At 26.6% G+C, this 25,080-nt stretch overlaps 2 protein-coding genes across 7 annotated transcripts; one reads left to right on the top strand and one right to left on the bottom strand.

Moving 5' to 3' along the window:
• Window positions 1-2,900: 2,900 nt before the first annotated feature.
• LOC114130999 (uncharacterized) lies at window positions 2,901-19,613 on the bottom strand. 4 transcript variants are annotated; one of them, XM_027996111.2, is made up of 11 exons: window positions 19,458-19,613; window positions 16,840-17,242; window positions 16,565-16,759; window positions 16,422-16,499; window positions 16,123-16,351; window positions 8,854-9,124; window positions 7,007-7,176; window positions 5,615-5,725; window positions 5,206-5,527; window positions 3,435-5,083; window positions 2,901-3,371 (listed from the first exon to the last, which is right to left on the bottom strand). In XM_027996111.2, the coding sequence occupies exons 2-11, from the start codon at window positions 16,914-16,916 to the stop codon at window positions 3,246-3,248; spliced, it is 3,228 nt and encodes a 1,075-aa protein (XP_027851912.1). In that variant the 5' UTR covers window positions 16,917-17,242; window positions 19,458-19,613; the 3' UTR covers window positions 2,901-3,245. The 4 variants fall into 4 exon arrangements, with proteins under 4 accessions (XP_027851912.1, XP_027851913.1, XP_050058777.1 ...); XM_027996112.2 differs by lacking the exon at window positions 19,458-19,613 and adding an exon at window positions 17,303-17,430; XM_050202820.1 differs by lacking the exon at window positions 19,458-19,613 and having other exon boundaries at window positions 16,840-17,421.
• Window positions 18,910-24,846, top strand: LOC114131000 (AP-1 complex subunit sigma-2). 3 transcript variants are annotated; one of them, XM_027996117.2, is made up of 5 exons: window positions 18,910-19,294; window positions 20,226-20,404; window positions 20,460-20,568; window positions 20,642-20,779; window positions 23,702-24,153. In XM_027996117.2, the coding sequence occupies exons 1-5, from the start codon at window positions 19,292-19,294 to the stop codon at window positions 23,744-23,746; spliced, it is 474 nt and encodes a 157-aa protein (XP_027851918.1). In that variant the 5' UTR covers window positions 18,910-19,291; the 3' UTR covers window positions 23,747-24,153. The 3 variants fall into 3 exon arrangements, with proteins under 3 accessions (XP_027851918.1, XP_027851917.1, XP_027851919.1); XM_027996116.2 differs by lacking the exon at window positions 23,702-24,153 and adding an exon at window positions 24,578-24,846 and having other exon boundaries at window positions 18,936-19,294; XM_027996118.2 differs by lacking the exons at window positions 18,910-19,294; window positions 23,702-24,153 and adding exons at window positions 19,635-19,873; window positions 24,578-24,846.
• Window positions 24,847-25,080: the final 234 nt, after the last annotated feature.

The following is a 25,080-nucleotide window of genomic DNA, read 5'->3' as shown; positions in this document are numbered from 1 at the left end:
ATTTTTAATTAATAATCGATAGTTGGAATATTTGTTTGTATGTGTGTATGTTTTGACTGTTTTGTGAAGGAAAAGGAACATAATATTGTAACTATTATTGTATACTCAACAACAATAATAATTAATATCATAATGTCGTTTTGTTTTATTTCTAAAATCTAAAATTAATGCAAATTATAATTATAACAACCGATCGACACTCTTATTAATTATCATTGCTCATTGATCTCGAGAGTTGCCGAGTGGCGATAGTCGTGTATGGTTATTGGTTAGGTTATATACAGTATGGAAAACTCGTAAACTATTCTGTATTTGGTTAAATTAGTCGAGTTCCTATATTGGGCATTTAAAATTAATTTTAACAATTTAATGTGACTCGTGTTCACATTGTTTAGAGAAGTGGCTATTTCCGTGTCCGACTTGTATTAATAACATATTTTCGCGTCCTATGCTGTGATTAGTCCAAATTGATAATATCTTATTATTATTTTATCAATGGTGATTTGATTACCGCCTTAATTTAAATTTGAGATCAATTATTATTATTTATAATAATATTCTTTATGCAGGTAATGTAAATATGTAATTATTCATATTATATTATGTTAAATCTAAATGTAATATGCATGTTCTGTTGGACCTATTATTTTCTCGAAGAATAAATACATAAACAAATACGTCTTAAATATATAGCATTATATTATTCTGTCTTGAATTGGATAATATGCAATTTAAGATAAATTGTAGTTATTTATAATATGTAATATCTAGCTAAAATGCCCACAGATAAGATTAAGATTGTTATTAAGATAGATTATTCTTTTAAAAATTATTGTTTGGTCTAAATTGATAATATTTTATTATTATTGTTTATACAATTTATGCAGGTAATGTAACTATTTATATTATATTATTTTATTATAATATATTTTACATAATATGTATGTTCTAATGGACCTATTATTTTCTTGAAGAATAAATACATAAAAAATATGTCTTAAATACATGGCATTATATTATTATGTGTTAAATTGGATATTAAATTTAAGATAAATTGTTATTTATAATACCTATGTAATATCTAACTAAAATGCCCACAGATAAGATTATTATTAAGGTAGATTATTTTTGTGAATATTATTTTCTTGTTTTTAAGACAGTATAGTCTATACATCGAATACAGTCTGTTCTTTTATATTTGAGTAAACCTAAGTGAAGTGTTGTGTAGTGCCAATCATATTTTTATTAGTGAATATCATAATCATAAGTTATGGTAGAGGCTAATCAATCTAATTGTAATATATTAAAAAAAAAGTGATGATTTTAGTAGCTTGGTACTTTTAGAAGAGGCCATAAAAAAATTTGAAGACAGTGAAAAAGTGAAAACTGCAATTCGTCTAAATTCAACACAAGAACGACCAAAGGTGACAAAAAAAAAAAAGGGTTGAAAAGAAATTTGAACCCGGAATTGGAATATGCATGTTTAAATTATATGTGTTCAGGGAGGTCAATATAAAAGTAGGTCTAAATGGATACAACCAAACCAAAGGTAAGTAACTATATAGGTATTTATATTATTAACTAGAATATTATATAATTTTTTACATTTAGTTCATATCGTTCGAATTGTCCTGTGATGATATGTGTGCGATCTAATGATATAGGAGATAAGTTAGTAATTAATTCTATTGTAACTGAACACGATCATTTAAGCAGTAAAGTGGGTAAAGAAAAAAAAAACAATTTTTGTTTTTACTATAATTATTATTAACTATTATTCGGCAGTCTTTATCCATTACCCACGCCAGAGAAGACTTGACTCTGATGCTAAATCAATAGCATTAAAATTAGTGGCAATGAAAGTCAATAAAAAAAAATATAACAAAATGAATTAATGACACAACATAATAAAATTATAACTTTAAAGGACATACATAACTGGACTTAAACAAATTCTTCTAAGTTAGATGCTTCAAATCTTTAGTTGAAAATTTTAACCTAACCTCACTGAAGAATCAAAAACAATTTCTGATGTGTTCATTAAACAGATATAACTTGAATCAGTGAGTAAGCAATAAAAAATAAATAAAATATAACTGAAATTTGAAAATAATATTAGTTCGTAAATATATCATATACCTATATTTTAGATTGATGTAAAATTAATGCAACAATCAGTATTTAAAAATATAAAAACTATAAAAAAAGTGAGGTGGGAATGGTTTATTTGATAAAATGTAAGTAGCTATTAGCTTACGAGCGAAGCAATTGGTTTTTTTTCTTATTTGGGTCGAGCAAAACTTTTATACCACTCAATTGAAAATTGAATGACACCACTGGTCATTATAAAAAAAAAATGTTGAGCATTGAGAACCTAAATTTTAAATTTATATGATAACGATTTATCTTCAAACAATTTTAAATATTTGTTGTTATTCAAAAAGGATATCGTAAATAGTTAAAAACATGAAAATTTCACTAGTTATTTAGATTTGCATTTTCTTTATGCAATCTAATTAATTTTCAAAATATTTCGCTTTTCATAAACATTTGAAATATTCGTTTTTTTTTTTAATTATTTTAAATTAAATTCTTTGGCAGTTAAAATACTTGAAATGTATACACTTCCTTATGAGTTAATCTTATAGTGATTCAAAAATTATATTAATACATATTGTGGTATATTAGAGTATTAGTATGCATTTTTAAATTTTGGTGGCAGTACTTATTTTTAAGTTATTTTGTAGAGAAAGGGTTGACTCAAATCTATCCAAATTAAGTATGTGCTTTACTTAATATTTTTGCCTGAAATTTAAGAAAACAAAGACAATTTGTGCTTATGGGTAATGATTGGGATGTTAAAAAATTAGTAGGGAATAAAGTTTATTACATAGACAATGTTAAAAGAAAAAAAATATATATTTATGTATATAATTACGCTAATGGCAAGTCAAATTATCAATCTATTTATCCGATAAGCCAATCTTAACTAGATTAAAATAGTAATATTAAAATAATTTGTAAAAGACAATTAACAATTACATTTTTGATATAAGTTTAAATTTCAAAATACTATATCATAAAATAATAATGTATCATAATATTGATAATTCTAAAAATTAATATTTAAGTATTTATCCATTTAATTAAAAAATGAGAACAGTATTCGAATTTAAATTACTGGTTTTTAAGTAAATACATATAATAGCTATTAAATAAACTTAAGAATAGATAATTAAAATGAATTATTGATGTGGCTTCATAACATTTGAATTTGGAGATGGATATAAAGCGCCAAACACCCTAAGGGTGTTTTTTTGTTTTTCCATTTTTTTTCTAGCTTCGCATACTTTTATTTTCCTTTCAGAGATCTATAAAAAATATACAATTTAAATATAATAAACTAAATTAATATACCACTTATAAAAACTCACCCTGTTTTGAAGATTTTCAATAGTTTTTGATTTAGATTCAATCAATGCTTTAGTTTTATGCAAATCTTGATCTCTTATCAATTTTTGGCAGGCAGAGCACATTTCAATATATTCTGAACGAGCTTCAAAATAGCCAATACAATTTTCATGGGTAAAACCATCTTGACCAGAACACTTTTCATAGGTATCAATTTTTTCTAAAAGTGTTTCTAACTCAATTTTTGTTTTAATAGGTGTGTTATATTCGTATGCCATGCCATAAATGTGTATAACGGGCGTTAAGCTGTTATAAAAGTTAACTTTTTTCACAGCATCATTCATATCGTTTCGTTCAACAAAAACTGTTACATTCCGACTGATATCATGTAAAGTCATCCAATATATACTAGGAAGTGTCATAGTTTTAGAAACTTCATGAATAAATCCGTTATCTTTCTGGTCTAATTTATCTCCAGGGTTGATATTATTGATTATAAGTTTTGAGGCATTTGAATCACTTGGTATTGGATCTAATAATGAATAATACTCTAATATTTTTAATTCACATGGTTTTGACAACACCTTTTTCTGAGCTGTAGGTACTGCTTTTGATGTTTTATTTGTAGTGGGTCTATGTTTATTTATTGAACTTGGAACATTTAAAGTAGAAATTGATGCTTGTTCATGTTGTGTTGAACTATGTTGTGATTCATTACACACAGAATTATTTGAAGCGGATGAAAGTCTAGGCGCTAAAGTAACAGATGGAGAACTATTAGTTAAAGAAAGGTTATTGTTAACTTTTGGTTGTAATGAAATCGTCATAGAACTTTTAGGAATAGATTTTGGAAGTAAATTTTCTGACGATTCTGTTACTTTAGTATTCTCAACTCGTTCCAAAGTAATGGACAGTGAATTATTAGCTGTAATTTTCTGTATTTTTTGTTTGATATTTGATAATTCAATGGATAAAGAATCATCAATTGAAGTCAGTTGTGGAGGAAGTACTACATCAACATTTTCAACAGGTTCACATTTAATATTTTTTGGTTCTATAATAGGAATAGCATGACATGTTGGGTTTACTATGCTTTGTTGAATAGTTTGTTTTGGTGTTACACTCCAGTTCTGTTCAGACTGTATCATGTTTGCTTGTAAATTATCATGCACAGAATCTTGAGTTTCAGTTGTTTGATCAAAATTTGTGGGTAAAGAGTCAGATGCATTATCATACCCAGGTCCACCTTTGAAAAATGCAGCAGAAGGGTGTTGAATTCGTTTATCCGTTATAACAGTTCCACCATTAGGTGTACAATTGAATCTTAAGTTTTCATTTACTCTTTTTTGATATTCTTCGAGTGATTTGTGTCTAACAATTTCTTCAAAACCACCAATAGTTGTTATCTGACTACTTGTGCTTTGTTCAACATTAGATAAAGATCGAGTACTATTAGCGATAATTTTTGGAAGTGATCCTTCGAAGCATGATTGGGAAGTATTTGATGTAGAAAAGTTATCTGTATTCATTAGAGGAATTTTTACAGTATTTGATTTTAATGTTGGACTTTTACCAGAAGTTGAAGCGCAGTTATTGATGTCATTAGTAGCAGATGTATATATATTATCATTTCCAGAAGTATAAATTGTCTCAGCTGTGGAATTTGATTTTTCTAAAAAATATTGAAATATAATAGATAAAATTATGAAAACGATTATTATTCATTTTTTTTAAACAATAAACATAATTTAAAATATTAATTTTAACTAATTTTTGTAAGAATATTTTACATACTTTCAAAATTGTTTCTGAATTTTTTTACTGACAAATATTTTTCATTTTTATTAGTCTTTGATCTTTTGTAACTTTGATATGTTTTCAATGCTGATCTAGGGTTAGTTTCTAACATCATATCAGTAGTATTTGCAGACTGCAAAGTATTATTATTAACTCGTACTGGTAACGCATTAAGTGCTAATGCTTTTAATACTTTATCTTCCCCATTAAGTTTTATTTTGGAACTAATTATGTCTTGGGGTTTGAAATGATTTCCACACACAACACTGTCCACAGTTAATGGTAGACCTAAATTTGAACTCCAATCACTTACATATTCCTACAAAATAAATAAGTAATTAAAAATACAATGAATTGACATTAAGTATGATTTTAAAATAATATTTATAAATGATTAAATAAATACAGGCGGTGGTTTGAAAAGAGAAAGAAAATCATCGTCAATGTTTAAAGTGTTTTTAATATTTTCTTTAGAATTAATACATCCAGGTACACAACACTCGACACACTCAAGATCCTACATTAATAAAATAAAAATAAATATTAATAACATTAATTTATTAATAAATATAATATAATATTAACATTTAAATGGCTGGGTACACGGGGGGAGGAGCAAACAGTGGAAATCATATTGCATACGAATCTGCAATGAAGTACCACATTTTATGTCTTTGCTGTTCTTGTTATCATATATAATTGGTGTAATAATAATGATGATAATAATAATAATAATGATTCAATGGTTACAAATAACCAAGGCTGGGCATTAAAGAGTTATTTTTTTTTCAAGAAGTAACTTCTATCTTAACAAGTTACTTTTTTTTTTGTACAAACCTCTAAGATTTGTGATTATAATAAAAAAAAAAATAATAATAACAATAATTATTATGTCGAATATAAATTATTCTGCTATATATTATTATTATATAGGTATCGAGTGAGTATTCTAAATATTATAGACTGTTGAAGTGTCCTGCACTACCTATGTCTGGATTTTAAAATAACGTGTTTAAATACAAGTAGAGACCTATTATTGATTAAATATACTATAATATTATAGTTACTGTATTTTTAAACAATGCTAATCAATAGTTAATGGAACTTACAAAATGTCAAAATATACCAAACGACTTGTGAGAAATTAAGAATAATATTTTATATTATTTCTTTTTCATAGAATATAGTGTGTCTAGATATTAAAGATTAGTGCTATGTAGGTAATTATTATTTAGAAAAGAAAAACATATATTTAATATTATCCATACCTAATAATATCCTATATATACGTTAGTAAACTCTCAGTTTTAGTTAAAATTTCAAATGTTTGGTTTGTTATATTTAAATTTATTCATGGAAATGATAAGAATAATTTTGCTTGGAGTGATCAATTATATTTAATATTTACTAATTTAATTAATTTGTTAGATTTCATAATTTATAAGTACCTACAGCAAAAAACATTTTTTTAAGATATTAAAGACCTACATTATAATATTATGTTATTTGTAAATCTTTAACACGAAGTGTACCTGAATGGTGTAATTATAAATTTTATATGAAAAAAAAGTAACTTAAAACTTAGCTTAAAGTTTTTCAAATTAACTTAAATTAACAAGTTAAAAAATAATTGTTAACTTGCCCAGCCTTGCAAATCACCGGGGTAATCACCCGGTATTGCATTTCCATGACGTGTATTTGTAAATATACAATGTCTGTAATGGTTTTTGATTTTATGTGCCAAAGCAAAGACATTAAATGTCAAAATATATAAAAAATTATTAATTAAAATGTATACCTTAGAGAAACAAGTAACTGTTTCTGAAACATATGCTAATTGAGATTGGTTAGTTTCTTCATTTGTACTATAATTTGAAGATGAACAAGATGGTTTATCAACAAAATTAATTATTGATCCATTATTGACAGAAGAACTTGTTGATGGAATATTTCTTTCATCTGTTATATCTGTTAATTAAAATTATACATTATATTTTAAAAATTTAACTTAACTAATATTTATTTATATTTTTTCATAGTTAAAGCTGGATGGTTAAAGACCCAAAATAATTATATATATTTAATAAAAGGCATCAAAAAATTATCTGTTTTTATACCATTTTTTTTTTATAGACTTTATGGACTACACATTTAAACGAGCATTTAAATATATATATATATATATATATATATATATATATGGCTATGGTATATTAACTGATAAAAGTACTAAGAACTAAACAATATGGTGTATAAGTGCTATGCTTTAAACTAATTAATAGTGAGATATTTAGTTTTTAAAACAAGACATTTATTTAAAAAAATGGCTGTAACACGATTGCGCCCAGCTTACCTATTTCCATTCAAAAAACGCATTACGATTGCGCTCGACCAATTAGCAATATTGTGCCCGTCTAACCTTTTTTACCTGTATAAAACGCAACACGATTGCGCTCTAATATATAAATGTTTGTCCCGTATATGTATATGTTAAATGTATATAAATAATATATTCTAACAATTTTCTAGTACACTATTTAAAAATACAGCCGGACTTGGTTTTCCTTGGACTTGATTTCCCTGTATGTACAACCGAGTAATCGAGATAATGTTTTATTGTTAATTTATCTTATTATCCAAATATCCAAATATTTTGACAAAATTGTAATTTGTATTAGTATTTTTATTAAAAAAAAAAAAAATTTAACTCAAAATTTTTAACCAAGCCAACAATTTAATTTTGTTGTCAGTCCTAAGCCCTAAATAACAAATGTCTATTAACTAAGTCCGATTGTATTTTTAAATAGTGTATTGGAAAATTTTTTCAAATTTTTCAAATATATAATATATATTAATATTAGAGCACCATCGTGTTGCGTTTATGCAGGTAAAAAAGGTAAGATGGGCGCGATAGTGCTAATTGGCCGAGCGCAATCGTATTGCGTTTTTTGAATGGAAAAAGGTAAGCTGGGCGCAATCGTGGTTCACCGAAAAAAATACCAAAGTTAGGGGTTAATTGTCTTTTTTTTGGGTACAACTGACTTGTAAAAACCTAGAAGGTCAACCAATATCCAACAAATATGTGTCTTTGTATCCTACACTATTAATCTCTAAGAAAAAAAACTTGGCCACTTTGGCTATTAGTTATGTGATACACTTATAGGGACCATAATATATCAAAACATTTGATATTGTTAATTTTTTACAGAATTTTTTATATTCTTGTAAGCTGGCCCTTTGTGTTTTTTCATGTTTTATGATCTATTTTTGAACTGTTGATCAAATGTCTTGTTTTTTAAAATTACCCATATGTTCAGTTATTGTTACATACATTTTGTTTTTAATAAAGAAATTTAAAAATAATTACTTATTTTTATTTAGTTTTTTTCTGAAAATTTGCTGAAAATATACATAATGAGGTTTGTTTAAAAGTTTTAATCAATTTTTATCGGTGGTTGTCAAGCAAAGCTTGTCAAATTTACTTTTTCTTATCACTATTTTTTTTTTTTTAAAAAGAACAAGTTTAAAGATTACTAACATATTAGTAAACATAATATCTAATATACACGAAAAGGATGTAATTGAATACCTACATAAAAAAAGTTAAAACAAAATAAAATAACAAAACATTAATATATTTCTTACCGTTATCTAAAAACAATGTAGGAACTGCATCAGACTTTAATCGATTCATTTTGGCCGTATTCAAGAAACAATCATCTTCAAAATGTTTGCGGCATACTTTTAAACTATTTTTTATTTTTTTAGTAGGATCTAAGTCTAGTAATCCACATTTTTCAATCCATTGTTTTCTGATTTCAATGTCTTTAGGAAAGCCAAAAAAACTAAGATTTTTTTTATATCTGTTGCTGCAACTTTTAACAGAACAACGTACTCCACTTCCCCAACTATGATCCTTTAAAATTTATACATATTATTCAATAAAAAAAAATAGTAATGAATATTAGGAACAGCATAGGTTGATTGACAAGTACAAAGTACAAATTAAATACAGTTGTCTCGCTGATCCGGACTCTATCCAGATTAAACGGAATGATGTTTTATTTTCTTACTAATAAATATTTTTCAAAAAACACCTTATGTATTCATACAAATTTACACATTATTATTGTCATTAATCGAAACATTAATATCTTTATCATGAGTATTCTCGAATATATACATGAGTAAAAGTACAAAATATAAATTGTCCAGATTAGCGAGACTCTACTGTACCTAAAGCATAAAGTAAACATAAAAGTAATAAAAAGTTTTATGATTACATTCAAGTCTTATTAGTAATAGGTAGTACCAGGTAATAGGGGAAATTAGTTTTTCAAAATTATGTTATTTAATGAACATTAATAAATTATTTTTTGTTATAAATGGAAATTAAAATATTTAGTCTAAATTAAAAATTCAATGACATTTATTCGAGCATTTATTACATAGTGGGTCTTTTTTATAGTTATTATTCAAGTCAATATATATATATTTTTTATCATAATTATTTAATGTAATCTCATGTTCAGTTTTTACTCCACATACAGCTTTTTGGCTTCTACTTATAACTGCTATTTGTAATACCTATTTTATAATATTAATATTATATGATAAATATTTTTATTTTTATAATTATGTATTAATTATTAACAAATATTTACAGCTATTGTTCTTTTAATAATAATAATAAAAAAATACTTGTTTAGGTACAATACATACACAATATTGTAAGAATCACCTTGGTCCTATTTTTTCTCTACTTCCCCCAAAAACCACACCTGAGATCTCTACATATTAGGAGCCTTAATTTCAGATAAACAAATAATCCGCATCACTAGGCACAGAATTAAATACTCTTCCAATAAGTGCAAATTTAATAATCTATAAAGTAACCTTAAAATACTCTTAGCCTTAATCAGATCAGAAAACTTCACTTGACACTTTGTAAGGATTTATCATGCCAACACAAAACTGCATGGAAATCTTTAATTCTTAGCCTTCTGTACGTTTTCTAAAACAACTGATGGAATATAGGCTATTTATGATAATATGGAAAAAGCTAACATATTTTCCCATCACTTTACTTTTACTTTCCAAACACGTACCTAATAATATTATGTGCTCAAAATTAAATTGAAAAAATTAACTATTTCTTATCTTGCCCACTAATGACTCTTCTACTCAAATAAGCAAAATATAATTTGCAATACAACACGCTCACCTTAATACAAAACAATTGTCCAAAAAATCTATACTAGGTAATGCTAACATACCTACATTTATTTAAAATAAGATCTTAATTTTTTTCATAGTAAATGATATTTAATTAGTTTATTTATAATATTAGATATATATAGTTGGTAAGCACAAAGCCTAAGCTATTTCTCTATGTAATCGACATTCACTTCAATAAGCTTCCTCATTTGTATACCTCGCCGCCTTGTACTTGAAGGAAATGATCGCTTCATGCACGTTTTTATCGTTCTTAATTTGTATTCCTCTTAAATGTTAATTAAGGGCAGGAAACAACAGGTTATGGCAACACACGTATTCGTTTAAGGCCAAATAGTTTAAGTAAGCAAAATCCGGTAGTCAAGATATAGCCACCATATTTTGGATCAGAAAAAAGGATGTATTACTGACCACGGGAGTAAGCAGAGTAATTCTGGTTGGAGGAGGGAATGTAGAAATTTGTTATCGGTACAACAAAGTTCTATATTATCCTCTTTCCACATCTGTACATGGAAGCTCATCAAAGTGAATAATGATGACGCAAAGAAACAGCTTAGGCTTCACATTCTCTAAACTTTACAAATAAATGTAATTTATATCTAGTGAAAAAAATTTAAACATCTTACTTTAAAAATTTTAAATACACACCTAATACCTACCTAACTCTTATACTTGTATGATTCGGTCATATAGAGATTTTTTAGTAATTTTAGTAATTATCATGATTAGAGTATGGATTTTAAAGCAAAAGAAACCAAAGAAAAGCACTAGGTAAAAAAGCATCAAAAATAGGGTTTTAAAATAATACCTATTTATCACAAAAAAGTATTAAAATTATTTATTAGTTCATTAAATCATTTAAAAAAAGATATTATACCTAATAAATGTTTTAACATGCCTGCTTCTAAACAAATTTATACTGTACCTATATGAATATTTTAAATTAATCAATTTAATAAAAAAACAACAACTGAAATAAAAGAAACATACGTTGATTATTGGTTATTCAGAAATATTAGAGATCAATTAATTCTTTTGATGCTAAATTCAATATTTGAATATAGAATATAGAAAACTTTAATACTCATAAGTGTAAATAAACAGAAAAATACAAATTATAAATTAAAAAAATATAAAAATTAAAATTAACATTTCATAAACGTTAATTTAGAACAAATTTTGAAAAAATGTACCAAAAATGCTCAAAAAAGCAAAAATATATAAAAAATGCAAAGAAAACAAAAAAAAAATGTTATGCATAGTACCTAGTATAAATCGAAATTGTAGCTGACATAGCTTCGTTTTAGAGTAATAATAAAAAAACAAGCAAATTCCTTCAAAGTCTGTACTGTAATCATGATCTTCAAATCAAGCAAACTACCGCAGACTCACTTAACTCGTATAGGCACTTTTACCATTAACTATTACAATGAGTTCTGCTCGGTTCTGTTTAATGTGATCACTGGTTTATGGAATCAACCATTCATTAGAATCAAATATAAAAATCCCAAACCAAATCGTATGTGTAATGTTGTAAATGTTTTATAGAAGTGGTTATAAATCTTTTTGGTTCCACGTCTCCTTTTGATTTTTAAATAAAATACATAGCTTCCAAATATGTACATAACCAATAACCATAGTGCAAATAACAAAATTAATACAGAGCAGTGTGTATTTCATAACTGATATATTAGGGACAAATCATTAAGTACTTATAAATACGAATTATGCCATTATACTTGATACCGCAAACACATAAATAGACCTAATTCACAGTTAACGTCACACACAACACATATTGGTGTGTGGACTTAACGGCCTCAAAAAAAAATATAACAAAAACTATGTTAAATTATAATTTCATTTGTAGTTTCTACAGCGAACTGCGGCTCCTTTGAATAAATAACCAACGACACCCCCAGGAGCCGCGATGCACAGGTTTGATACCACTGTTTTATAGAATCAATATGACCTGTACCAAAGTGATCACATTAAGAGGAACTCAATGTATTACCCAAAATTTTCGAAAACTTATTTCAAAACAATTCTTTCTAACAGTAAAGCAAATCTAACAAATACTCAATTTAAATTTCATCACAATTACTCAACCATACACCAAATTCATCGTCTAGTAGGTACATCTCTTATAATTAAGATGTGGCTCAAAGCTTTGTAGAGTATGGCATAAAGGCCTCCTCTTCAAGCTAAAATTTATCTTTCCCATTTATTATTTGAATCTTATCTAGAAATCAAGATATTTTTTAGTGCATTTGGGATCCTCTCTATCTGGAACATTGATAAATAATGATATATTCTAAGGAGTGATTGCAACATCATCATTAATTAATGAAATTATTTAGTCCTATACCTAGATCGTTGACTAACTAGAGAAAATCATATCATTTCTAACCTTGAACAATCCTTTTTGAAAGGCTATACTTTACTATCACATTTAAATATGTTAATTACAATAATAAACTCTTTCTCAAATTAAATTAATTTGAATTTATGGTATCCAACTATGGGAAGCAGCCAAACCCATTAAAATACAGGGGGTAGCAGTCAAACCTGACAATTTAAACAAGAACTGATGGCAGAGCTAAAATGGTAGAGATTTCGGTAATGTTCTTATTGCTTTTAAATACTTGGAATTTAGTTATCATGGAGCATTAGTCGAGTTTACAAAGTGTGTTCACGGTAAAAGCGTATTACGAAAAATAATGATACAAGTATAATATGTGTGGCTAACCAAGGAAGGCATTTGCATGACACAATCTTTAAAAATGAAGTTTTTAAATATACCTATAACATAAAATTCCACTTGTATAGTTTTTATTTATTTAGCAAAAAATTAATAAAAATTGTTTTTCTATTTTTTTAAATTGTTGGATTTTACTGCCGTACCTTGTATTAACAAGTTGAATAGGTATTATTAGAATAGGCATAGGTATTTTTCGATATCCTTCAAATTTGTATATACTACACATTTGAAAAAAGTTATAATGATTCCTGCTATGCCATTGTCCTTATTTTAGTGCATTATTCTAATGCCATAGAAAAGTAAATAATATAAAATGGTAGTAATGATGAACTATGGGCACCAGCGCTCACAAATATATAAAAGTGGTAATATGGTAGTTTATGTGTTAATAATCTTAACATTTTATATTATACCCCATGGCCCATACCCCCACCCATACCCTATCTCAAATGATACTCTTCATAAAGATTTATTTTTCTAACAGTACAAAATATTAAACCATTTTCTAAATATCTATACGTCTATACTTCCACAAGCGTAGCAACCCCATGATCTCAGAATTCACTGTCTACTATTCCTGGTAACCCCAGAAGCTGCATAAAACTAACAGGGTATCATGACCTATTGATTGATTAATGACTAGTCCTCTTCACTTCATCACTGGATGGTTCCTTCTACCAAGCCCTAGGTCTCTAAAATGTAGCTAATTTATTTAATATTTAAATATCATTTGTACCTACTTATTATTAAAAAAATATATTTACAGATGGTACAAAATCAAAATTTAAAAAAAAGGTGCTGGTTTGTTACAGGCCTGACACGGCAAGTAAAAACTCGAGTAAAAACTTGAAACACGTCACTCAGATTTGTTATCACCCCGCAGCTCGCTAACCATATTATTCAATAATAACAATAAATAATCTAATAATTCAATGGAAAAAACATACTATTATTAATATAAAGTACCTATCATAAATATTTATCACATATTATGGATCGATATAACATCATCACAGTACGTATTAGTCTGTTGTTTGTTCATGCTTAAAATTAATTTTTATACATTTTTTTAACATTGAATTTTTGAATTTTAATATTTTTAAATATTAAATAAAATATACATTATTTTATATTTATAATCAGTTTATTGCTCGGTTTATTATTAATGTGGATGGAGGGAGGGGGGGGCTATAATAAACCAGTACCGAAACATTAAATAATTAAAGAATGAAAGTTGAAAATCAAGGCCCTAAACTTTCTAAAGAAAGAAATGGGGTAGGAAAGTATGGAAAATCTTGATAAAAATATGATATAGATTATAAAGAAAATAAATAAATATGATCAAAAAATGTAAAAAAAAAAAAAATGAAACTTACCTACCCATAATAATATTGTGAGGACTATTGTAAAGAGATAGCATACACTCTAGGGCATGGGTTCTCAACCTGGCGGGCGCGCCCCCCTAGGGAGGCGTGAAAAAGTTGGAAAAAATTTTTTTTCTTACTTATGCAAAAATAAATTCATTTAATAATAATAAAACCCATATTACCTCATAACCTCATATTAATCCATTAACCAGCATTTAAGTAAATTATAACATATATATTATATATCCATATATTTATATATATTCACACATAAATTTTATGCATACGTCAATCTTATAGTAGTGAGGGGGGCGTGAATTCTTACAACAGTTCGAATGGGGACGTGAACCTTAAAAGGTTGAGAACCCATGCTCTAGGGCCTAGGCCAGTGGTGTGTATTTAAAGGATGTACCTAAGTAGTGATAATTTTTTTTTCAAAAGTGATAGAATACTATACCTAATTATAAATTATGTGTAAAAAATTTCATCCTTTTAACATTTTTACTATTTATAAATAGGTAGGTATATACTTGTTGATTGTACAATATAGAAATTAAATTACAAATTATTAACATTATTATTAACTATTATAAATGTGTATCACTTTTAAAATTCATTAAGGTACGTTTTCCCTGATGCGTCTGACATTGTGTTTGAACGCTGCAAGGAAAATGTATCTTTAGGCTATAGAGTCTATTAGGCGAATGACAGTGTACTGTGTAAATAAGAAAAAACGACTACAGTCTACAACACGTCAGACTACTTGTTTCTCGCGGAAGCAAAATCAAATGTGCTTACAAACACTAGTTAAATACATGACTCTCTCTATGGCTCTATAACATCATAGGCTATTCGAAAACAACAGTTGGGTGTAAGCAATCTCAGAACGTGTTACACTGCAAATCGTATTGTGATATTAAAAATAGACTGTCAATCAATGATTTTCCCAAAATAGTTGGTAATCAGTAGACAGCGTATGACACAAACAAAACGATAACAAATATTACTACTAGGTACTAACTTTAATATATTATGAATAAAAATAAAATTTAAAAAATCATTTATTATGTACCTATTAGTCGTGATTGATCAAATTTATTTTTCCTATAATAGGAGGATTTTAAGTGTAAGCAGTGCTTACAATGTTTACATGCATGCTACACCCTTTTGCTAGACCAATAAAAAGTATATGGAGAACAACAATTAATGATGGTCAACCATAAGGTTTGAAAACAGTCAAATGATCATCTAACCTCTATGTATACAATATGCCGGAAACTAAATTATCTGTTATAAATATGAGCGCATATTAAATATTGCATATTTTGTCTGCTTCATTTATACAAGTAAATTTGGTTAGGTACTTAAAAATAATTAATATTAAAAAAAATATATTGTAGGGCATTAATTAAATATTGTACTAGTAAAATAACTTTTTTTGTACTAAAATAATATTTACAAAATAAGTCATAGTGGAGCCCTTAAAAATATTTTGAATATATTTAAGAACTCACTAAACATCTGATTATAAGATTTTTATATTATATTTACCTTATAAGCTGGTAAAATTGGTGAATGGACAGATTGATTATTTTCAATAGCTTGATCGTTAAGTATATCAGTAGAAACTCTTCTCTCATATTGTTGAGTTTGGAGACTCGGCATATTTTCATAACTCATGTCTTCATTAGTTGTAGTAAGTTTAATTTTTCTAGAAGACCGTCTTGGTGATTCAAAATTATTCACAACAGTTTCAACAGTTTCATTAATTTGTTCTTCTCTGTAAGTTTTTATATTTTTAAGTAATTAATAAATCATAATTTTGTTAAATAACACTTCCATTAACTCACATTAAAATATTTTGGCTCACAGGTAAACTTCTGGGTAAACTTTCATTATTGTCAATTTGCATGCGATTACTTTGAGTACTATAAAATATATAAAAATTAAAATATAGAAAATTAGAAACTAAATAAGAGATTTGAAGCATTACTTATCGGAAAAATTATCTTCATTGTAAATAGGATTATAAGGTTGGGGAACAGTGTTTGGCAATAGATATCGCTTTTGTCCACCTTTATAGTCTGTTTCCAAAAAATGATCACTACATACACGATGCCAATCGTAACATAATGCAATCCCAAAAACTTTAAGCCATTTTCTCCTTCTATAATCATTCTTGGGGAATCTATATTGAAATAAATATTAATTAGTATAACAATTTTGGAGTATTTATGGAAATAATGAATACATACAATAGATACTTACGTATGATAAATAACGTCAGGACGTGATTTCTTGGTATTTTTAGAACAATTAAAACACACTATACACTTATGCATCATTAAAATGTAGTGTTAATCACTGAAAATAAAGTAACAATAGTGAATATACATGTGCTATCACCAATACCAAGTCGACTAATTGGATATTCAACAGTCAGTCATATCGGTAGACAGTAATCTGTATGCTATTGCCATGCAATTGGAACTTAGAAGAAAGAACTCAATCACTTTGATCACCGATAGTTCTATGCTTATGGAGTATAGTTCTTTTCGTAGAGGGTATGATAATTAATACATTTATCCTTAAGAGTTGTTGGGTCTAGTGAGTGGCTTTTAAGAGTATAACACGTTAATCAAAAAAATCACTATAAATCTAGCCACACATACTGTAAAAAAAAAAAAAAAGGTTAATCACTATTTAGTAAACAACTATAAAAATAAATTACAAAATACACAAAACATGACCGGCGTCGGCGCGTTAACCGGCTGAACAAAAACCTACAACCACTGCTACAAGTTACAACGATACAGCGTTATTGCGTCATTCAGTAACCAGTAAATGATGGTCATTTTATACAGTAAGATTATAGATGTATTAAATCTTTAAAGCCAGGAGATTGTATAAAAAAATAAACTACCAATAGTCAGAGACTAGTGTAGTTTATATTATTACCACGGTCTTAGATCTTTACTCTATGGTTTATACCAAATTGCAGCAGCGGCTCAGTGTGACCGCTTTGGAAGACGTGTTGTAAACATCCGCGTGATTCCACTATTCCAGATATTGTATGATGATACCCAGAGTTTGGTCTTAGCACTTATGGGGGGGGGGGTGTTCCTTACAGGCCCTGACTAGTGACTTTCCGATCTCGAAAATCGAAATTCGAATTTATGCTGTGAATTGTGATATGTTATTCGCTCGGGAAGCTCACTGCTCAGGTTTCTGTTTAATCACTATAGCTATTACGATTTTTATACGCGGATGTATGTTTATTCAGAAATTTGGTGATAAATTATTTCTATGTATAAATATATTTATTTATAAAATATAAAATAAAAAATTATCGAAGGACTTCTCGGAAAAAAATTCTAAAAATCGCCAGTAGTCTTATGTATGCTGGTCGTGCAACAGTTTCCGTTGCCACAGCTATTAGCTGTAGTTTGTGCTGGCCCTTTGGACTGTTGTACTGCTGTAGGTACTAGGTAGTAACTAATTGGCGACTCAGTCCTTGTTGAGTTTCTGTGGTTTACCAGGGCACCGAACTTACCGTAATAAGAATAATTGGGGAACAGATTTGAATGCTTTAAAAAATAAGAAAAATACGATTTAATGCAGAAGTAACGGAAATTTTTTTTTAAAAATATGCTATAAATTAATTTTAACTGAAAAAATTTGTTTGTAATTATTTTTATATAAATTATTATTCTTAGGTATTAATTATTCGTATCATTTTCATCATCTTCTAGTTTTTTTTATCTTATTTTTACCCTAAACACTATTTCGGATTTCCAAAACAAAATATACAATTTCTGTTGTATGTAGGTATATAAATTACTGTATGTAATATTGTAATACACTAATACCTTAGTGTCTACCTCTATACCACGATTAAAGATATAATTATATCTATTATATCTTTAATCGTGGTCTACAACACGTGTCAACAATAATTTCGTCTGGCGTCACATTAAATATCTGGTTGTTAAAAATATAATAAATATTTTTTTTTAATCTTTTAGAATAAATGTTACCTAACTAGTTTTTTATCGAATTTAATCCATTTCTATTTAAAAAATGACTTAGAAACATAAAAACGTCAAAAAATGCTCTAAAAATCCAAGAGCCTTGAAATGCAAAATAAAAGTAAATTTTTTTTAATTTCTTGATGTACGAAATGTACTTTGTGCTTGGAAAGCAATGTTATCGCCAATCGGAAAAAAAATGAAATTTGCATTCAAATCCGTTCCCTAATAATAATAATATAGTAACCCAGAACTCTCAACTCGTCACTAGTGTGACGGATTGGCAATTGGCATTTGGCATTTTGGCATTTGCCGTTTTAATCGTTTTGTCAGCACTCTTTAATTTGATCGGCGAAGGGTGCGGAAACAGGCAGCAGCTGTCGTCGCGTATTTTAAATAATATGCAGATAAGGAGATAAGCAGAATAATTTCATAAATCGTGCGCGGCTGTAGCACCATACCGTCATATCGACAGACCGCAATTATTGACAAGACCGAAAACGATAACTACGACTACGACAACTACTGTTAAGTAGGTTGTAACTCGTAATCACGAATTAAAATATTCGTGGTCGTAATTAAACGCGTTCCGCGTTTTGCACTGCCGCATTAGTATTTAGTAGTAATTATGCGTTCGCCGAAACAAAATGGATTGAATGATTAATATTTAACAGTGTCCAACGCGGAACAATATGGTGAGTACTGAGTATACGTGCGACACGTACCTATATATTATTATATCGTATTATTATAATAGTGTTGTGTGAGTAATATTTTTATGTAAATACGTGAACCTCGGACTTGCCGTAAATCATAATATTGTTTCGATGTTTATATAATAAAATAACCAATACCTACCCGCTTGACATACAGCATTTTGAATTATTCGTTTGTCGCGTTCGTTTCAGTACGGACGAGTGTGATGAAAACGTTACGCGGACACGATCTCGTCTATGCTGTTTGGCCGTTGCGATAATGCGATCACATCTCTCTCAATCTCCGTAGTGGATGTGACGTGGTGTTGAGAGCGTGTGTGTGTGTGATCTACTGTCCGTCATGAAAAGTGTTTATATGATCTTAGATATCGAAATTCCATTCAAGATTGAGTGATTGACCTTTGATTTGTTTTTCGTAACGTGCGTGTGTTGTGTGTTTTGTGCTCCACCCATAAATAGTAAATTTATGTTTAATCATCTTAATCGGATTGATCATACTTTGAAAAATAGACGATAATCATTACGTTGTGTCCGTTATTTTGTTGTACAATTTTATAGGTAGGTTTTACAAAATTAACAAAAAAAGTTATCGTTACTAGCATCTACATATTATTTTGTTAACATATTTTTTGGTAACCGGCTGTTATTATTTAGGTTTGAGGATCATGAAAATATAATCATAGGCGAAACTAGATGTTTTCATTAGGACGGGCCAACTGATAAATATGAAAAAAACTTCCAACAGTTTCGCCTATGAATATTGTTATTTCTTAAAACCATCAATCAGTTACCATATCTAATACCATTTACCATTTCAGATATTTATTATACAAATGTATTATTTCAAGTGTTTTCCGTATATATTATATTCTTATATACCTAATACTAAAGTGCTTTATGTATTGTTTAGATGCATTTCATGTTACTATTCAGTCGTCAAGGCAAGCTTCGGCTTCAAAAATGGTATGTTGCTCATCCTGACAAAGTGAAAAAAAAAATTACCAGAGAACTTATAACCACTATTTTAGCCAGAAAGCCTAAAATGTGTAGTTTTCTCGAATGGAAAGAATTAAAAATTGTTTACAAAAGGTACGTTGTTGAAAAAAATAAAATGAAACTATTTTATTTTAAAATTTATTTTCAGGTATGCAAGTCTGTACTTTTGTTGCGCTATTGAACAGAATGACAATGAACTCCTCACTTTAGAAATCATTCACCGCTATGTTGAATTATTAGACAAGTATTTTGGTAGTGTAAGTTTCATATTCTTATTTATTTTTAATAGAATTTTCTTAGTGCCAATATTACTGAAGTATGTTGTTGTAGGTCTGTGAACTGGATATAATATTCAACTTCGAAAAGGCATATTTTATACTGGATGAGTTACTATTGGGTGGGGAGATACAGGAGACTAGTAAGAAAAATGTACTCAAGGCTATTTCAGCTCAGGATCTCTTGCAAGAGGTTAGTTATGGAAACACTCCATTAGAACTTTAATTAATTTCATTAACTAAAATTAATTTTGTCATAAGACAAAATATAGTACATATTTTATTTAATATCGGTACATAATAGGACTATAATATTATAATCAATAATGATACATCTTGCCAATTCATTAGGAAACTAATTTGCTCATATTATTTAAAAACTATTATCATTATCCATCATAATTTGTAATTTAATTAAAATTCATCTTATTTATAATATACATAGATTACATTTTCATTTAATACTGATGTATTTACAAGTTTAATACATACTTATTATGGGAGTATAATGAGTATATACATATTTATTAAGTTCAGTCTAGTCAACTAAAGTTATAGTCAATTTTGAATGTGCTTTAATTTTTTAAATTATATACCATTTATTTAATTACCAAAATACATTGGCCAAATTTATTATTTAGATGATTGAGTCTATATTTTTATATTGACCTGTAGAGTACAAAATCTGGTACATTATATTTAAGTCTATTTATATTGTAAAATATATTTATTTATCCAAAGAACTTGCCTTCCATAACGCCTTTATTATGCTGCTAATGATTAATATTTTTTTAATTTATTATAATCTGTAGAATCCTATGTCTTACCATTATGATTAAACTAATTAAACCTATATATTTTTTTTTATATATAACCCAATGCTGTTATTTTAGTTATATTTTTAGCTAATTATTTTAACACACTTTATAAATCTAATCATCTAAAAAGTTGTGCTTGTTTATGTATTCAGTTGTTTAATCTCCTATGGTTAGCAATTTAACTCTTTAAAATGTATAATATGTGTACATTAATTATTTTATTGTTTATTTTTAAATTTTAATAAAATAATTATAGCAATGCTATTTTCTCTGCTTTTATATTTTTAAACATACAGTAAACACAACTCTATTGTTTGAATGGATATACATTTTTTAAAAATTATTTTCAAATGTCTCTCCAAATACAAAAACATTTAACAGTTAAATTAATCCAACAGTATTAAATTTAACAGGCAATTTTAAATAAAACATATTATTTGGAATTCAAACATTTAATATAAGTATTTATATATAATAATTATTTACAATTAACAAGTACTAAAAAAATTACTTAAAATTTAAATTATCATCTTAAAAATAGAAATTTGATTTATTTAACTTGAAATAAAATTTTATTAAATAATTGTTAATCAACTTAATTTCTTGAGTAGCTATTTATCATTATTTAATAGTTAAATGTTGTTTTCTATTCAACTATTTTACTATTTTATTTTAATTTTTATTCAGAATAATATCTAAGATGCTACCTGCATATCTATATACTAAATGTAGGTTTATCATTTTCAATACAGTTTTTTTTTCAACATAACAGAAAATGTACTTATTATCAAACTTAAAAAAATTAATATCTATACAATCATATTTGTTTTCCACAATATTTTAATTTTAAAGTGCTTTTTTAGTTGATAAAATATAATAATTTCTTAAAACCAACAATTGTTCTAAAATTAAAATATTTATTAATACCAGCAAAAAAATGTATATAATGTTATGTTTTTAAGTTTGACAATAGATAAATATACTCTAATAATAATTATAAAAAAACTAAAAATGTGATACATATACTTAAATATTTGCTTTTATCTGACAAAAATAACAAATGTGTATAGTTTTTTATTAACAAAATCTGTTAAAACATTACTATATTTTTTATTAAATCACTTATTTATCTATGAAATGAAAGCATTTAGTGTTTTTTTTTTCAAAAGCATATTATTAATTTACTAGAGCAGAATATTTCAAAACATTTTTTAGTTTTTCTATTAAAAATACTGTTACTACAGTTGTTTTTGTCATGATATTTTATATTTATAATTCCAGAGTTAAATTGCTAAGTATAACCAAGTATAATTAAATAGTTAATTTAAATGTTGCACGTCTTGTCTAATATTCATTGTAACAATTATCTAGTCCAATAATTTAATATTATCATACTAATATATTTTATCATTGTTCATTGCAATATTAATATTAGTTATTAAAAGAAATGCGATATAAATATAATACTATTAATTCATCCGTTCATTAAAATTCAAAAATGTTGTAATAGTAATTAAGAAAATCAAAATAAGTTAATATATTTTATACTCTTCATCATCACATTTTATGTTAATAATAATCAATTTTTATTTGTAATATTGTTTATTATTATTATTATTATTTTTTTTTTTAAGTGACTAAATATGTTTTACTTAATAAAAAATAACTGTTTTTTATCATTAAAAACAAGATTATTATTATTATTATATGATTAACGGCACATTTTATTTTTGGTTAATATACATTATTCATACATACATTTTATAGTTATATTGTTTTTAAATTAAACTTCATTTTTATCACTTATACTATAACTAAAAAACATGTTAAAAATTAATAATTCTTAAAATGTTTTTCTTTTCTGTTTATATATTTACAATTTAGTTTCATAAAAATTTAATCAAAATATATACATATATATAGTATATTAGTATATTATTTAAGTACAATGGGGTTCATGTATTTAGTTTTTTAAGTATATTTTATTAGTCAATTAGTCAACATTGTTTGAATTCCTTGGGTTTATTAGTAGTACAATGGGTTTTGTTTTGTTTGTTTGTTTGTTTGTTTTTTTTTTTTTTTGATTGATCAATATAAATAAATATATTTAGTAAATTTTTATTTTATTTTTGTAGCTTTAATTTTTTTAAAAAAAATTTAATAGCTATCCATATTATATTACCTTACTTGATTTCTATCATAAATAAATATATTACCTGCATGATTATCAGTTATTTGATGCTTTTCAATTTCAATTTTCAATTTTGGGATATTAATATTAATGTGTTTGTATGTAGGAGGAGGCAGTCGAAGGCGCTCTGAAAGAGATTGGCCTGTTATGAAAGTATTCAATATAATTAACGTTTCATATAATTTTATTACTTGCAATTACAATTGTAATGTTTTTTTTTTTACATAATATATTTATATAAATTCAAACAATGTGTCTTTCAAAAAATATTAGATTTGGATTTGATGTAAAGAGCCTTTGCTGATGCAATGTTATTAATAAATAACTTATCAAAATATCAGGTTTCTACCATTGACATCCTAACATAATATTTAAAAACATAAGTTTAACAAATAGCTATCTCTTATTATCTGTAAACATTCGTGTATACTATTAGTTTTTTTTTAATTCTAATAATTTTTGTTTTATATTGTTGCGTTTTCTCATAAAAAAAATAGACTTCTATTAATGTATTAACTAACATAATATTGAAAAATAAAAATAAATTTTCATGCTTAAGCTGTATGCGCTTTTTACTGACTTGGATTTAACTGATATTAGTTATTTTTTTTTTTTATCAAACAGGTGTTTTCAACCATAACACGGACGTTATGTTTGTTGAAAGGTTTGAGGGTTAATTGATTTTTTTTTAACAGTTCTGTTCTTATTTTAATATAGTTATTTAAATGTATGTTAATACAATAAAATATGTGGCGTTTCAAGAAATGTCAGCAAACATTTTGGTGCTACGGTATGTTTATAAGAGCACACAGTGTTTATATATTAAAACTATTGCCCTATCCATTACCTCTTCAGTTATTTACTAATTGTCTTGTTTATAAAACCCTTTTCTACGTATTTTTATTTTTGCACCCGGTTTTATTTAATCAAATATTATGACATTATGTTACTTATTATAATTATTTATTACTTTATTTTTCAGGAAGAAACACCTCAAACCTTTTTTGAAGACCATGGCCTCGGTTAACAAATGTCAATTGATCACATTCCATAGACATTCCAAACTGATTGATAAATAAATATAACAAAAATTTAAATAAGTATTAGACACAATTTATTATACTTACGCATAATTATTATGATCACTTTTTATTATAATATGTATACAGCTATAGGTGACAGTGCTAAATGTCCGTCCAATTTTATTACAATTTATTTTGTGTCCATAGGCAATAAAAATAAAAAAATTAACTTTTTTCGTTTTATGCTCCTATATATTACAGTAGTATTCGTCTAAAAATAACGTTTGTCTGATTAGAACGTGTGCCAAGCAACAGTTCTCAGTGGTCACTGTATTGTATGTATGTGTTCAGAAACCACACGACAAATGTGTTTGTTACAACATTGAACATTTCAACGAATAGTACCGTTAAAAATATGGTTCACATTATAACGGCGTCGTGTAGTTTGACGTTGATTTACGAT

Source organism: Aphis gossypii, chromosome 3 (assembly GCF_020184175.1).
Source record: "Aphis gossypii isolate Hap1 chromosome 3, ASM2018417v2, whole genome shotgun sequence".
Lineage (NCBI taxonomy): Eukaryota > Metazoa > Arthropoda > Insecta > Hemiptera > Aphididae > Aphis > Aphis gossypii.
Note: the sequence above shows the minus strand (reverse complement) of the source record. Positions and strands in the feature narration are given on the sequence as shown.